Genomic DNA, 17,915 nt, shown 5'->3' on the forward strand with positions numbered 1-17,915 from the left:
CATTATAAAGCTGAAGAGGTACACTGAGCCTGTCCAGAACTGGAAGGTTTCTGATTCTTGTGGAACCAAGTTCTTTTCGTTAATGAGGTGAACTCAGAGGAGAGCAACATGATGATCAAAAGCCTGGAAAACATAACCAATGAGGAAAGATTAAAAGATTGGGATTGTTTAGCCTAGAGAAGAGGGATGAGAGTAGATGTTTTTTAATATATTTACATAGAAATAAAACAAAAAACCCAAACAACAACCCCCCCCAAAAAAAAAAACTTAAGAGGGAGAGAATTACTCTGTATGTCCACTATGGATATTGCAAGTAATAATACATTGAAATTGCAGTGGGGGAAGAAGTTTAGGTTAAGGTTTATTGTGAAGAAAAACCTTCCCCTTGTTAAAGATTCTGAAGTACTAGAGTAAATTGCCTTGTTTTTTCCATATTTATTGCTGAAGACTTTTAACAGGTTCTATTGAATCAATCCCAGCCAAAATACGGGGATCTTCCTGCTTTGAAAGGGGGGTGAACCAGATAACCTCTCAAAATCCCTTCACAGTCCTATTTTCTTTGATCTAAGAGTTGACTAAAGATCATCTCCTCAGTTACTGTTTCTTCTCCCCGTGAATTTCTGTCTTCAGTAGTAGTCTGCCTTCTCCCTCTGTGAGTTTCTATTTGCAAATATATTTCCAAAAAACTTGCTTCATCACAGTCCCTGAATATCTGGTTTTAGACATTGATAGTAAGCGAATTTTTTATTTATCCATATGGGGTTTTATCTGTCCTTGTTTTTCTGTTGCATAAAAGAGAAGCAAACAAAAATCCCAAGTATATCAATGATAAAACTTGGATGTCTTCCCAATCTGTGAATAGGAATTGCTCTTATTTAGTGAGGCACGCTCCAACAGCTACGTAATCTTTTATGACTGTGTTTACATATATTTAAACAAGTGCATAGACTTCCGAAGGAAGATGTTTTTCTAATTATTTCAGGCTGTACTGCAGCGTCCTATTGTTTTTTGTAAGGCTGAGATGTGCACATAGCTGAGGAGCCAGTCATGCTGTTACATTCTTCAATGCTTGTTTGTAAATTGATTCAACCCATTGAGTAACCATGAATTAACTGGGCAGGCAAGGCTTATGTGTCCTCAGGCCCATGTAGTTGATATGCAGCAGAGAAATACCTACTTTCACATACAGTGCTTTTTTGCCAGGCACTTGCCAACATAATAGTGAAGCATGCAATGAGTCCCTTTTTCTGAGGTACTGCTGAGGTATGTGGTGTTAGATGGGAGCAGAGATGTAAAGGTGGGCCAACGCATGACTAAAATAATAGAATTCTGCCTGAACATCTGTGTGGCTGGCACTGAAGTGGGTGACACAGCCTTTTGACAATAGTTAGAAGGGGAGAGTACTGGCTCTGCTCTGTTCATGAGTGTTTTCTGCTTGCTATCACTTCATGCCTAATGTGGGGCTGACTTACTATAAAGTTTTAAGAATTGTCTGCATTTTTGCTCATAGTGGTAACTGCTGTCCTCCATTAAGCTAAAAAAAAAATGGTTTTCATACAGTCTATGAAAAAGTAAGATGCATTGTGTGAATGTCTGAGTTAGAAGGTGTTTCATATGCAGTCATAATGCTACTGACCCTGAATGTCTTCTCATTCAGCTTTGTCCTGGAGAAGCCTAACTTCTCCAGTAGATTTGCATAAAATGGCTTTTTTTTATCTGTACAAAAAAGCTTATAAGTATCATCATGCTGCAACACTATCTTGTGTAATTGGGAATTCAAGGTGTGTTTGCTTTTTTTTTACTTTATTCATTTGAGCTTCATTAAGCTTCTCTTAAGCACTGCAGAAAAGTGTATTTTTCAGGCAGGCCTTCTGATGGAAAGCTTAAATAGAACTGGCTAATGGGAGAAAGGAAGCTGTTATCTCTCCTCCCCAGAGGGACTTGGATGAATGTCCAGTTCTGGCTTGCTTGGGATATCTGTGGCAGAACCTTCAGACTCTGACTCATGATCTCCTTTGTTTTGTACTGGGACAGTGTAAGAATTTGTCTCCCTGAGCTCTGTCCTAATCTTCTGCAACAGATTTTTATTGTATTAGGCTGTGGCAGAGGCATGAGAAGACAGCTGGGAGTAGTAACCTCTTAAATCAACAAAGGACGAATCATTCAGAACTCTAATCAGATTCTGTTGCCCAATCTGGTGCCCTTACCAGTGCTCTGAAGAGAATCTCTGTGAGCTTGATGCCCTCTGTCTAGGTTTGTGTCTCAAAAACTGCCAGCACGGCGTGAACCTTATCTCCTCTGTTCAGCAGTTAGGTGGGATTCATGAATTACAATCAGGAACTTAAAAATAATTCCCACCACCAAGCCTGTGTTGGCTTCTGTGCAACTGGATGGTGGCATTGCTGCCTCATGCTGGAAGATTTTAAAGGCTCCTGTGAGGATAATTTAGTAATATCTGACTGAAACAAGTCAAGGGTTGCAACATGGGCAGGTCCTTCTATGAAATGACAGAACAGTGTGAAAGTACTGTTTATGTGGGGTAGTTCAGAGTCTTCTGACTTCTCTGGGGATCTCTGGACAAGCACAGTGCATTTGTGAGTTGGTCAGAGTGATCTCTCCAGGTTCCCAGGAAGAGGATCTTGGACTCTTCAAGCAGCACTGTTTTCATAAACTCATTGGCACAAGCTTTTAGTAAATTCTAGGAAGGTCACATGCAAGTCATAAGATATGAGGGAGAGGTCAGTTAGAGCCAGGATTTAATGTGCTTCTCTGTTTTGTATTTGTTGTTCAGTATTTAAAGTGCCATCATCCGCAGAGGCACTAAATAGAATTGGATCCATTCCAACCTAGCAAAAATGTATGTGAGGAAACTCATGCATTTTATGTCCTAAGGAACATGTGAGAATTACTGGTTTTCTTAAATGTACAGATCTACAACTCTTCTTCAGTTCTCACAGGAATTTTGTGTATTAATTTCCTTTGCTGCATCAACTACTTAGCTTCCCCCCTGAGTACTTTGAATCTTCAGGCTTTGCCATCCAGGACTTACTTCCAGCTACAGACCTTCCCTGAGGATAAGCTTTCTTGACTGGTTGGCATTAAGTCAGACTTTGCCTTTGCTGTTTGCATCAAATGTTTCCATTCACTTAAAGGGCAGTGTCAGCTGCAACGGGAAATCAAGGCAGCTTCTCAAATCATAGGTGAAGAATGGAAGGAATGTGACATCTCTAAATTTGTTTCAAGGATATGAATAAAGGCAAAAACTGTCTTACATTAAGAATCAAATGGCTGCCAGTGTGTGCTTTAGAGAGACGAGCCAAGCGTCTTGAGTCTGTGATTAGTTCTCCACTATTTCACTGAGGAATTTTTCATGTGCTAAACATAGTGATCAAAGCCTGAATGAAACAGCAAATTAAGCCAGAGGCCCCTTCCCTACCCCTAGTAATTTAATTTTTTTTTTTTTGCTAGTCTCCAGTGAAGGTAACAGTGAGAACTACAAGTCTGCAGTGTCAAGTGCTTGTGAGTGTATAGTGAAATGTGCTGTAAATTCACAGTTAAGACTGTGTTCTCTTTAATAAGAGGTTGCTGTGTCTTTGTTTTAGTGTTAGATCAGGTAAATCTAATCAGCAGCTCTCTGAACTTTTTCTAAGTAACTCTACTGCCATACTAAGGTTGTTATTTTTTAATTCCAGGCTTGCTTAAACCTTTTCTTTTCCAATGTTTGGAGTTCATGGCTGCATAGCTAAACTTCTCTTGTATTCTGATAACATCTTGGACGCAGGCCACTTCTCAAATTTTAAACACAAAGTTGTTTCCCTTACTTGGCGTGTTGCCAAAATTAGCTGTTGTATCTGAGTTAGCTCCTTTAGTTACTTCCATATTCTTAAGTTGCCAACTCACTTCCTTGAAATAACAGCTTTCTTCAGCCCTGAGGCCTTAAGTAAAGAGTCCTTGAGCTGGATGTTGGAGCACGTTCTGCATCTTTTCTCCTTCGTGGTCTGAAATCACTCCTCAGTGTGCTGTCTGCCCCAGGGCCTGCCTTCTTCTGCAATTGACTACATCCAACCATAACTTGAATTCCTAATACCAGCAGACTTCAATTCTGAAACATGGCAAGGCGTTAAGGGAAAAGAAGGGTATGGGTACAACTTCAGCCTGGTCAGAGATATTACTGAAGGCAAGGACTATATGGTTGTGTAGGTGTGCTGTCTGCCCCAGGGCCTGCCTTCTTCTGCAATTGACTACATCCAACCATAACTTGAATTCCTAATACCAGCAGACTTCAATTCTGAAACATGGCAAGGCGTTAAGGGAAAAGAAGGGTATGGGTACAACTTCAGCCTGGTCAGAGATATTACTGAAGGCAAGGACTATATGGTTGTATAGGGAAGTAACAGAGCTGGGAAGGGTGCCAGGAAGGGAAGCAGTACTTAATGGAGAGAGGAGAATGAAGTGAGCCTTGAAACCTGAGGCAGGGTTTATGAATGACAGCGTTTATCCACATGAAAAGCCACCCATGTGAGTAACAATTGTTGGTGTTGTAGGCTGCTTTGAGTGCTTACAAAAAAAAAAAAAAAAAAAGTTAATGCAGCTGTAATGTGACTTCTGTTGTTTGTGTGTGTTGTCTTACAGAATATTTTGGGAGGTGACTGGGGGCCAAATGGCTGCTGCTTAAAGTTATCATAATCCCCGTAAGCCTCATTGAGCCAAACCAGCAACTGTCAAGTGAGCATGATAACTGTGTCTGTGTCTCTCTTCTGAGCATAGGGTTGGGAAAATGCCCACTGCTTGATTTTTTTTTTTTTTTTTTCTCTGTGTAGTAGGCATGATTGTGGCTGTGGCTGTAGCACAGCACTGTCCATCTGGGTGTCTCTGCACAGTGACATAAAGAAAAATTTGCTTAGGCTTGGTGGATATCTGGAGGACTGCAGCCTGCATTCTAACAGTGGGCATAAGTGGTATGCTTGGATTTAGATATTGCCTTTTGTGCCGTATACTTCCTGCTGCGTGTCCTCTGCCAAGTCTCTTCTTCAAATATAATACTAGGTATTTTTAATAAATTGTGTAAGGAAGCTGCGATGACATCTGCCAACCGTGGCTCTTGCAGAGCCTGCCTTACTTGCCTGTTGTCTTGTGGCTCTGTGTCTAGTAGGAGACTGAAGTGTATTCAGATTTATTTGGCTTGCTCTATCTCCTTTGAATAAACCTTCTCTTCTCTGCCCCACTCCCTTTACATACACTGCAAAGCATAGTATAAAACGTATTAGCCGAGTAGTAGAAAAAGCTCAGTAGTAGAAACAAACAAGTGTACTCCTTTGTACAGACTGATTTTGCTTCCCACTCACATGGCAGTGTGAACTCTGGTCTTCAGTTCATGCAGCAGGATGAATCCAGTATTTCTAAACGATTTAAAATAGTCGGAGGATGTGGAGTTGTCTGTGGCATGTTAATAGTCCTTACTTTAAATCACAAAAGCAGTTTGAAAAAAAAAAAAAGCACAACCCATACACAAAGAATTCTGGTTTGAGAAGTTTCATTATTATTCATCATGCAAACTCTCACTTCATCCACTAAAATACTTGTGCCAAAACAAAAACAAAACTGCTTCAGCGAATCCTAACGTATTGAGAAACCAGGAGAAGGTTTTGCAACACTGCTTGAAACTGTGTTTCTGTGTAAAAATGTTTCTACACTGAGATTTGTTTTATGAAGTATCTTCCTCTCTGTTAATAGTATTATTTTTGTAGATAGCTGAAGGTATGGAATTAAAGTTGCAAGTATGCCTCTGGAGTTTTGTAAAATATGTGAAAATGATCAAATTTTGAACCTTTCCTAGGGGAAGAAGTTCCCATTCATCATGCTTGAGATGAAGATTCTCTTCCTTATTTGCTTTCATTCCACTAGATCTACACACTAGTTGTTGTTTTTTTTTTCTCCTTCCCTGTCTTCTGAAAATATTCATTGCCAAAGTACATATTAGAAGAGATTAAAAGATGGATGCCTTGAAATGGGAAGGGTGCTAAACTGGATAGCTGTGAGTGAAACAATACCTGGAGGGAACTTTTTGGTTTTGATTTCCTGGTGTTCCTGCTCCTATGAGCATTTGGAACAAGCAGGTTTTTGGTGAGAGGAAAGTATGCCTGGAGATTTATATCAATTGCACTAGTCTTTATCCTCTTACTTGATTCTTTCTTTTTCTTTTTCGGTGTGGCTCTTCTGTCTTGAAAGCTATGGAAGCATCCTAGGGAAAGTGTCCTGAGGAGGGGTCAGGTACTCCATGTGTAGCTGGTAGGGGCTGTATAAAAGCTGTGCAGTAAGAGAGCCTCCTGCTTCCTGAGGAGTGCTGAGGCAGAGCTTCCTTCCTTCAGAGGATAGCAAGATGATGGGTATGTACTAGAATAGAGATGAGAAAGGAGTGTGAAGTGAGTATATGTGGCGTAGAAGGCTGCAGAGGCAGGCCCTTGTGTGCATGAAAGCATTAAACATTGGTTTAGGTCTGTCTTTGTAGTTTCTAATCCTTTCAGGGAAACAAGAGACGGTGAGTTAGGAACAAGCCCCATTTCATAACTAAAAGAGTAGTTGATGCCTGCAGTGCTACTCTTCTCATGACTGTGGTAACAAAACTAAAAAGAAATTAGTAAACTTCCAAACTTAGTCTTTATTGAACAAGCTGGGTTTGAGAATGCTTTTGTATTCAACTTGGAAGGAGCCAAATTGCACTGACAGTGGAGGTGCACTGTTTTTGCCGGTGTAAGATCCTGCTTTCAGCAGTTACATCCTGTTGCTTGTTTGAAGTCCAGAAGGATATGAAATAATGACAACAGTGGTCTTAACTATGCCCTTCCGTTGTGACCATACTGATGTGCAGGCTATGCTTCAAGGTTGGGGAGAGGGCCCTCGTTATTTCTCCTCCTCTTTGAATTACTAAATTTTTTCCTGAGCATAGGGTTCATTAATCTACAAGGAAAGCTTAACTCAAAACCTGGAGGTTGGATCTGAACTCACTTGGTTCTGAAAGATTCCTGAATTTTCAGGCTGGCTAATTCTAGTATTTGTTTTGGAAAATCTTGTCAGCCTCCTGAAGGCTGTGTAGGCAGATGCTGCTGCTTTTTATTAATTGCTATGTCAAAATAAAAGTACTCACTGAAGCCCCATCAGGCTAATTGTGGCTTTTGGGAGAGAGAGGTTACTGAGGGGAGGGATTTAGCTGTTCTTTTGGAAAACCGTTCTGGAGCCCTGGGGCTCACACTCAAGATAAGTTAGCTTGGGAAATAAATCATGGGGTTTGACTGCTGTGACCTCTTGCTCTTTGGGTTGCGGTGGGAGACAAAGCCAGTACTGTTCTGAAGAGATACATGGAGAAAAAGCATACATTTAAGTGGAAGCTGAAAGTATTTGTGTGGTTACTTTTGATTCCTTCAGAAAGAAGATACTGTTTCTGCAGAGCTTCTTAAGACTGGGGTGGGAGGATATCAGATTTAGTTTGATGGGTATGCTTACAGTTAAAACTTTGCTGGCTAATTATCTGGTGCAGAGTGAGTGCACTTATGTTGGAAATCTGCTTGCTTATATTAATTAAAAACGCAGTGTGCCTCAAGGGTGTTACCCAAATGATGAGAGATGGTGAACGTACAAGGGATACTAGATCTTGGAGGGGGAAAGCCAAGAGCAGAACAAAGCTTCTCTTCTGTTGGCAGCACCTGCCAGTAATGTGTCCAGTGGAGAGAACCAGCCAGCAGGCACTGCTCAGCCCAGAAATCCTTGTGCCTGAAAGTAGTGACCAGATGTGGTCCCTGCATGGCTAAGTTGGTCTTCATAGCATTTCTTTTGTTAAATAGTCCCTTTCTGATACCATGTATTGGACTAGAGGCTTCCTGTTGTTCACTCTGCTTTTCTGAGTCTTATGTTTGTTTTAATGTGGTGTGGTCTTAGTTATCTTCTGCCCCTGACCACCACCAGTGGAAAGTATTAATAAGGGAATTGCCAAACGTCCCAGGTGTAGTCTCTTCTCTGCTTATCCCTCCAGAATCAGCTGAGCTGAATTAAAGCATGCTCAGTATAAGCCTTACTTGTATTTACATTGCCTTTAGATATCCAGTATACTGAAGCTTCCATCATAGTCTTGGTAGAGGACTGGGTGTATAATCCACAGTTCATTAAATATCATTTCATCATAAGGTCATTAGTGAGTAAGTTAATCTGTAGTGTTCTTCCAGCAGAAAGGACAATTTTATGCCTGAACAGAGTATTAGGACTTGAAACAATGCAAGTGTTTTGCATGTATAATGCACTAGGTATTTGGGCAATATTTATGCATTTGTGTAGCTCCTTTGGGTTAAGCCTATGCATGAAAACCCTCACCAAGTGATGTGCACAGAATGAGGCCCTCCAAGCTGCTAGCAGAAGCATGGCTGCTGTAACAGCCAGATAGTTTCCAGTTTGGTAGAAGCTAAAGAACTCGTGTATTTCATGCCAGAAGCGCTGGCTGCTAAATTCTTGATTCTAAATAAAAACCTCTCAAAGCAGAATGGGTGAAGAGGACAAAAGTGAGAGTACAGAATCAGAGGCGGCAGTTGAGACAACCAGTCAAACCGGCTGCTGTTTCCAGCTGTTAGATTTGCTCCCCTGCCTTCACAGTAGGGATGACTGAGTGGGGCACAGGTTAGTTCTCATAACTTATGGCTGGGTGCATTTATTTCAAGGAAACTTTCAGTGGTGGAAAATCAACCTGTGGGTACGTCTTGGTCTTCGTTGTTTATCCAGTATGTGTTCTTTCACATGATTGGTGGAATAGTGCCTTAGATAATACTGTTTCTGATTATTAAGTGATGTCTCTGGACCTTGAATGGAACATGCCACATTGATTTTGCACTGCCTGTGTGCTTTTGAGTGTGAGGCTTGTCAGCAAGCTCTTTGAGGGAATGTGGCAATTCTGGGGGAGTGTATTTTTATTGTAGGCAGAAATACAAACAAAAGTGTATCATAATGTAAAATATCCTGAAAGAAACCAAAGCTAAAAAACTTAAAGTTAATACAAGGAACCATTAATACTTTTTGGAGATCTAATTTTCTGAGTTGAAAAGCTTTTGATAACGATTAAAGCTTCGGCACAATTCTGTCTCACATTTTTGAGCTTGGCCAGGACAATAAGGAGATACACGTTTAAAAGGGGAAGAAAAAAAACCTGCTGGCTTTTGGGTTGTTGGAATTAGATTAATTTTTAAGACTACATCAGCTGTGCTTACTGTATTTGTCCATATGACTCAAATTGCATCCACTCATTTTGATCTACTGAAGCATGAGTGATTTAGAATGAAAGCTCTGTCCAAAATGGTAGAACTGTCAATGAATAAATAATGTTTATATAATCTTGTAGTTCTTTAAGAATAAATCCTTAACCATATAATTGGATAGAGGGAAACGGAAAGGGTTGCTATGAGGTGTCTGAGATACATTTTTTTTTTTTTCCCCCCCATTTAAATTGGTAGGATCCAAAGAAAGCACTTGAAGTCTCTAAAGAGTTTTTTGTGCTGAGGTGGTATTTATTTATTTCTTAATTTTGTCTTACTGCAAAAGAACTTATTCTATACAATTCCAGCAAGCAGAAGTAGATATGCAGTGCTGTCAGGTAACAAGCATCATGCCAGCTCCAAGGCTTGGTTACCATTAGTTGACTAAACCTGACTTTAAGTAAGAAACTTTGCAGGGGATGAAAAAAGAGGCAATGGCTGTAGGCATTTTATTTTAAATAAAATCCTTTAAAAATTAATATCAGCCATGAGCCACACTGTATTTTTTTCATCCTGTTCGTGTGTATTCTATTGTGATCTCTGTCATAATGGTCTATTTTAACCATAGTGTGGCAGGAGGTGCCTTTCTCCACCCTTCAAGGCACTGTATGTTAAGAAGTAGTGTGGTCTCTGCCCCCTTTGTTTAGGGATACTTGTTTTCCAGACCAAAAAAAAAAAGTATCTGGGTTTTTTTTGCACATTAAGAAATCTTGTTCTGTGGGCATGTAAGGTGGTTGGGAAGAGTCAAAGTGGAACACTGCTTGAAAGGTGCACATTCATGGGTAGGAAAGACCCTCACGGTCCAGAGTGATTTTCTGGTTGTGAAGTATAAACTATGTCTCCTCCAGGATACCAGCACTAATTTCTCTTTTTGTGTGTTTATGTGTATGTTGTTTTTGTTTACCCAGCCCCTTCTATGGAGAAGACTTTTACTGTGAAATTCCTCGGACCTTTCGCCATCTGTCTTTTTATATTTTTGACAGAGATGTTTTTCGAAGGGATTCCATTATAGGTATGTGTTCGTAAATTATTATTTTCTTTATAGCTTACTTCTCTTGGATTTTAACTGTTAGATTTTATGTAGTCTTACGAGTTGAGGTCTGGATAGGACTGACAATGACAGTGGTAGATATTGATCCGTATTGTCCTTTTTTGTCAAGGGGTAAAAATGCCTTCAGTATTACCTATTATAAAAAAGCTGTGGGATAAATGCTCTCTGTTATTATAGAAGGTGAAGATTGCAGTTTAGCTGAATTAGGCAATAAAACATTACTTAATGTCGGCAACATAACTTGTTACTGCATCTTTTTCCGTAAGTGCAAGACCTTTAAACTTGCATTTTTCCAGGGCTCATTACACTTACCTGCGTGCAGTACTGTTAAACTATGACTACCTTAATGACATGCAGAGTATAGCTACTAGTTATAGGTACCCACAGTACAATGATAAGTTTTATAGAGAGCTTCAGAGTAAGCTATTGCCTACAGAAGAGCTCTGTAAGACTTCCAGTGCTTGCTTGACATGAACAAGGCATCTGCTTCTCCAGATAGTATTTGCTATGTGTGTCACCTTTAGCAGATCGTGTGATACTCCACTATGTCTTCGAGAATAAAAATCTTGTAAAAGCCTAGTTGTTGTTGAGGGGAAGATTTCCACTTTAAGTAATTTTAAACTGTTTGGATATCTTTAGTTTTTAATTTCTTACCTTTGAAATGAGTTGTATATGCCTACCATTTTTTAAATTAGGGTATAACATGACTATAGTTATCAGTGGGGTGTATGTGCCAACAGAGCTTGTAGTAAGGAAGTTGATGTTGAGCAACAGTTGGTATAATGCTCTAAAATGCATTATGTTAAATGCATGGGGTTGTGCTGCAACTCTCTTGGTATGTATCTTTACTCTAGTTTATCCTGCAGGCACTAGCTTTTTCTTTAATTATGTGTTTACTTTTAATATACGAGCTAGGAAGTGGGGTTGTCATTCTCTATATGTCCCTAATTGAGCATCTAGCTTCCGGGAGAGAAGGGTGTCTGTTTCTGATTTTTGAGTGAACTCTTGGAAAAATTTTCAGCCTCTAATCTCTATTTTCCCCTTGTGACATTAAAGTAATACCTCCTTTCTTTCATCTGGTAAGTTGTTCATTGTTGAAATTGCCTCATCTGGTCCTCCTGTGTGTCATCCATTTTCTGCAGCTGCAGTTACCTGTTAACAGGCCATGGACTGGGATTTTTTCTTGCTCAGAGCTTTACTCAGGCTCTTGGAACAAGGGTCTCCGAACATGTAACAGAAGCCAGACCCATGAAATTGCAGATAGAGAAGTGCAAATTGTTTCCTTTTCTCTATTTCCTATGTTCCTGTTTTAATAATCAATATCTGACATTAGAGGGGAATTTTTCAGGAACTGCTAGAGTAATGTTGTGTCAAAGGTACTGAGCACAGTTTGTGACAAGAACAACTTTTAGAAGATAGAAAGAGAATTTTGTTTGAGTGCTTAAATGATTCATCAGGTTTCTATTTTGCACTACCTCTTCAGGAAATGGCAGTGTTGACTTCTGTATATGTTGCAGAATCCATAGGTAGGCAGACTGTGTTACTATACTGATGTAGCATTAGAATTCAAAGTTTCTATGTTACCTGTCTACATGGAGATTTTACAGTGCACGATAGGAGTTGTAGTCTGAGTTTTGCCCTCTTTCTCCCTCTGTTCCCCTCCCTCCTTATCACAGGCATGTTTTGAAGAGCACTTCAAAGATGTGGAAATGTAATAGATAGCAATGGAGAGAAGAAAAACAATCCAGAATTACTTGCACTTTGGTACTAACTCTCTAAGTTCTGTTTTTAATAGGAAAATACCCTGGAAAGAGAACAGTGCTCTGGAGTAATTACAGACGGTTATTTTCATTATTTCCTATTGAACAGGAGTCAGCAGCAGCAAAGCTAAACAATGGAGTTTTTTTGAGACAGGGATCTCTTTTATTGGAACAAAGTCTGTAATATTTAGAAGGAATAGCTGCTGTATGTGTATCTTCAGCTCTGTCTTAAGAGACCTCTTCTGGAAGAGGCTTCAGCAAGGAGGTTTAGAAGATGTCCTTACTGAAAAAGCTTGGTCAGAGTAGTTCTAGAATAAGGTCTTTCCCACTGAACTGCTGGATTCTGCAAATAGGGCCCCTTTGTTTGCATTACAGAGATCGCTTGTTATATATGTCATCATGAGACACTTCTGATGAAAATGCAGTTACCCGTGCTCATCCAGCAGTGAACTTTCTCAGAGAAGGGAGTTGGGGGGTTGTGTCTTCCATCCAGGGAGACTAATTTTAAGTTCAGATGTTACTGGGCTTGTGAATTTGCCTGTGTTTCCTGTGTGATATGGTATGTTTAGAACACGTGCTTGCATTGTTTGTTTGGCTGGTTTTGTGGGGGTTTCAAGACAGAGAGAGCATCTGTGTCAAAATGGTGAGAATTTGTCAAGTAGCAGTATTTTTCAGATTGTTGGCTAGTAGAGTTCCTTTAGAATCAATATTTAGTATTGCCAGAACCCTCTCTTGGTGTCATAATATTGATTTCCAGGGTGACTGGAGCTCTCAGAATAGGCATGGTTTTATTTATTCAAGTACAAAGTACAAGTTTGTGATGGTAAATTTTTTAACATCCTAAATGCAGCTCAAATGTGTGATAGACAAGAATGCTCAAGCCACCAAAAGTGGAAGGAGTGGGGACGAGAAAATGAAAAACAAGAACCCCCTGAAACCTCTGACAGAAACTTCCGAGGAGAACCAAACAAATTCAGAAACTGAAACGCATGGGTAGCAGACACATTTTGCAATGTACTGTAATAGTTTGGCATACAGGATGGGAGGATTGTGCAGATAAAGATATCTTTAAGTTTACATGTTTGTTTATTACATTTGCATTTTCCTAATCATAATTTGCTAAGTCATCTAGGATTTTGTTAGCTAAACAGATAAAACTCTTGAACAACCATGTCTTGGAAGACTCTTGGAAGCTGGTTGAAATGCAAATACAATGAAGAAAATCCAGAACTCAGAGGATCTGAAGTATTATTTGTCTTCTATAGGCAAAACGTAGCAAATACACAGTTACTGTGGAAGTCAACTAATCTTAAATTGTTGTTTATTTTGACTGCCACTGGCTAGAGCTTATATACCGATTTTTATAGTATGTTGAGATGGTTTGAATAGGAAATGAACTGCTGAGAATAATGGTAAATTTCGTTTAATGTTAGATTTGTTTGTTTCCAAACAATCAAATAGTAATAGGCCAATTTGATGTGTTTACATAATACATAGGAAAGCTATTTCCAACTAGTTGTTACAATGAGAAAAACATTGAAGAAATGGGCTTCATGTGAAAAACTGTCAATTGGTACACCCCTAGGAGTAATAGGAAAAAAAAGATACCTCTGGCTAGATACAATAGAAGGAATATTAGGATAGTAGTGCTGCTAAGTAAGGTAAATGTGAATATATGTTCTTTAATAGAACATATTTTTAGAAATGTTGAATGAGGCAAGCTGCACTAAGACAGTGGGACAGAAGGCTTTTCTCACCCTTTAATAATTGAGCTAGACTTAGTAAAGAAAGACATCTCCATGATATGCCCTAAGTTGGTGTTCTCCTCACTGTATAATCAACAGTTCAGGGTGCCAGGCTGTTACTTTGAACACACAGATCAGTTAAAAAACAGGAAATCTAACACAGAAAGTAGTTTGATGCAGAATAGTTAGTATCATATGCCCTTCAGGTGACAAGTACACAATTGTTTATCATCTACTTAAATCACAGATCACATGTTAGGTTTTTTTTTTCACCCCCAGCACTGTATTTTTTTAACAGATGAATGTAACTGACATGCTAGCATCTGTGTGAAGCAGGAATCTGAACAGAACAAAATACACCCCTTTTGAAGTTCTGAGAGGAAGAAGTAAATTCAGTGTAGCAAGTCTTGGCCCTCATATAGCACTGGGGAGTAAAACCTGCTCTGTCAGGGGGGTTGAACTAAATTATATTCAGACATCCCTTCCAACCTCTAATTTTCTGTGATTCTGTTTGTGGTACCCCTGACTGAGGGAGAAGGCTTGGTTTGGATGCTGATGGGATGATCCTGAATAAAGCACAGATTTGAAATGTCTAAGCTCTTCAGTGAAGGAACAGAAAGCCAGCAAGGAGGTGACTTAGCAAGTGATTCTGTTAATTACATTTACTATAACTTAATAGCTGTAAGTCACTTTCATAGAGATTATTAGGTGTGTTCTACAACAAATTGGAACCCTTGCAGCCATCGTATCCTGGCAGGTTGTAACTGTCTTCCTGCTTAGTTCTAGATGAGCTAAAGCAGAGCAAGGCAGTGAGACAGATTTACCTTGGGAGGTAATTAAACTTAGCTGCTCTGAACTAAAGTAGATGAAACCAAATCATAGCTCTTTGGACAGTCTCACTGAATGAAAATACCCTGGAATGGAAGTTTTGAGGCTTGCGTGTTGGAGGTGACTGGGCCTTTGCTAATGACTACTTTGAAAGTTGAGGAGGTTTGTCTGTAGAGTTGTCATCATTCATTACCAAATGTCCGAGCAAACCATTATAATATGACAGCCAGCCCTGCCAAAAGGGACTTGGGGGTACTAGTGGACAGAAAGCTGGGCATGAGCAAACAACGTGCATTTGCAGCTCAAGAGGGCCAGTCACACCCTGGGCTGCATCAAAAGAAATGAGACCAGCAGAGCAAGGGAGGTGATTCTCCCCATCTACTCTGCTCTTTTGAGACCCCTGCTGGAGTACTGTGTCCAGTTCTGGAGCCCTTAACAATAGCTCCAGAACAGTGGGACATGGATCCATTGGAACGAGTCCAGAGAAGGGCCACAGAGATGATCAGAAGGCTGGAGCACCTCTCCTGTGAAGACAGGCTGAGAGTTGGGGTTGTTCAGCTTGGAGAGGAGAAGGCTTCAGTGAGACCTTATGGCAACCTTCCAGTACATGAAGGGGGCCTGCGGGAAAGCTGGGGAGGGGCTTTTTAAAAGGACTTGTAGTGAGGGGACAAGGGGTGATGCATGAAAACTGAAAGAGGGGAGATTTAGTTTAGATATTAGGAAGAAATTCTTTAGTGTGAGGGTGGTGAGACACTGGAACAGGTTGCCCAGGGAGATTGTGGAGGCGTCATCCCTAGAGACATTCAAGGTCAGGCTTGACAAGGCTCTGGGCAACCTGATCTAGTTAAGGAGGTCCCTGCTCCCTGCAGGCAGGGCTGGACTAGATGACCTTTAAAGGTCCCTTGCCACCTCACACATCCTATGATTCTGTAACTGTTGCCAAATGTAGCTGAAGCATCACCTTTTGATTAATGTATAGGTTTAAAATAAAAATTGAAAAAGAATAATCTCTGTTAAACTATTCTTGATACCTAAGTGGAGGAGAGATCTTCCAATACAGTGTGAAACAGAGATGAAGATTTTAATAGAAAAATGTGGTCCTCTGTTTCCTCCACCATGACCATGGCTTAGGCAGCATTCACAACTTGGTTTACTGTTTCCGTGATGTACTGTTGGATGACATGGGAATAATAGCTACTCAGTTTGGTATAAATATAGCTACTAATGAAATAAAGGAAACACATGACTGTCCCACAATGACAAGCCTCAAGGAGCTATAAACTAGAATTATCCAGAGAAGATTCTCTACAGTTGCATAGAAAGCCTAAAATAAATACTTTCTGCACAGAAAAAGTTGTTAGGATGCACTCACAATATCTCTTAACGTAACAGATGGTCACAAAAGCAGGAAAACAAAGTTGAGCTTTCAAAAATAGATATTTTTTCCTTTTTCCTCCTACAGTTACAGGTATTATGAAAAGAACTACTGAGCATAATGTGCTAGAACGTCTACTGTCTTTTTATGCAACCCTCCTCTTTACCATATCACAGTGTTGAGACTGTCTGTATTTGGAATATCACTATAGATCCATCCTCCCAGTTTATCTCTGACTTCTATAGCTTCAGCTGAGCTTTCTGTATTTTCTGCAGTATTTGGCTTATCTTGGCACTAGAAGGTATTAAGCAGTCTTTGTCTGATTTATGCCTCGCTTTTGAACTAAGCAAAGGCTGGGACTGTGAAGAAGATGCAGTAGTGGTGGCTTCTAGTGGCAGTACCTGGAGGGGGCTGGTGATGAAGGGGATAGTGGTTCAGTGCACACAGCATGCTTAAGGTCTTGATGTCTACTGTAAGGCTAGATTCTTAGGACTGCTCTCCATTGCAACCAGCCAGGGCCTATATTACCTTTCTCAAATACATGGGCATTTTCATGGCCCAGAGAGCAGCTGGCAAAAAGTTGATACCAGAGGTGTGGTTGGGTAGAGTTGTTTTGGTTTGTTTTTTTAACGGGAAGAGACAGTAGAAATTGTGATGTATGACATGTGAGATCTATAGGATTGTGGCTAGTGAAACTACTCCGAGGATGGTCCACGCAATTCTGCAGCTTGCTTCTGTTAAGGATAGAAGCTATGTCTTATCCACAGCCTACTTTTCCCTGCTTTATTATCCAAGAGAAGTTCCACAAAGGGGAAAAATGGGTTTTATAAGTGATATTCTTATTATATTTGGACTAGTTATTAAAAAAACAAACAAAACTGGGGTTGTGAATATAGTACACCTCAGTACTCTGTGTAGGATGCACCCTCTGCTGCTGTGCTAGGTAAGAGTGTTCTGCCATTGTCCTCACTGATCTTTACCCATGGTAGCAGATGGTCTAGTAGTGCTTGTGCTTCATGGTGCACTGCACAGGAGCTGGGAGGGAGCCATTCTGCTGCTCTTAAGGCTCTGAAGCATTATCTTTCTAATCCTCAAGTAGGGAGATTGCTTGTTTGAATCTTTTTCTGTGTTATAGGGAGGGAGGGAGGAGTGAGTGAATTTGGGCTGTTCTTGAACAAGGCAAACATGTAGCCTTTTTTGTCTTGCAAACTTCCTGTACTTTTATTCAATGACAAATAACCTTTCATATGGATAATTATAAAATTCCAGGTAGTCTGGAACAGTAGCAGTGCTTCTTGGGTGGAGATTTCAAGGTAATTAAAGTTTCATAAGGTTTTCATAGCCTATAACATTTATTGGAATTTATTCTGTTTTGTCCTTACTCTTTCCAGCTGTTGAAAGTGACTCTCCTTCGTATCTGCTATTTTAAGTGAATTCACTGCTGAAGTGTGTCTGTGCACTTAGCATACTAGCATGGCACAACTTCTGCTTCCATGTCCTCTTATTGCAGCACAATAGGAGGCAAAGCAATCTCCGCTTGGAGCTGAGAGAAGACTGAATTAATTAGGCATTTGGGGCCTTTTAACATGTGACTCAAACCTAATATTTTCCTGAAGATTAACTATACTGCAGTCAGTGTTAATAGAGTATGTTGTATTAAAAATATTACATTTTATTTCTTCAGCTCACTTGGCAGCAATATGTTAAGTTCTGTGATTTTCACTGTGCAGGTATTCCATTATAATGATAACTTAGGGAAGATAGAAGAGCTCCTGAAAGGTTCTGTTTGTAGGGCACTATAAAATAACTGTTGGATCCTTTTTCAGGTAAAGCCTCATGCCCTTGTAAAAGAATAAATTCCTGTTC

At 40.0% G+C, this 17,915-nt stretch overlaps 1 protein-coding gene across 1 annotated transcript in view; it reads left to right on the forward strand.

Moving 5' to 3' along the window:
- Positions 1–17,915, forward strand: part of RASA3 (RAS p21 protein activator 3) — a 90,880-nt gene that overhangs the window by 1,529 nt on the left and 71,436 nt on the right. Inside the window, exon 2 of the mRNA XM_009997906.1 lies at positions 10,199–10,302. Within this exon, the coding sequence (XP_009996208.1) occupies positions 10,199–10,302 (104 nt within the window). The remainder of the gene's footprint in view (positions 1–10,198; positions 10,303–17,915) is intronic.

Source organism: Chaetura pelagica, unplaced genomic scaffold (assembly GCF_000747805.2).
Source record: "Chaetura pelagica isolate M959 unplaced genomic scaffold, ChaPel_1.0 scaffold123, whole genome shotgun sequence".
Taxonomy (NCBI): domain Eukaryota; kingdom Metazoa; phylum Chordata; class Aves; order Apodiformes; family Apodidae; genus Chaetura; species Chaetura pelagica.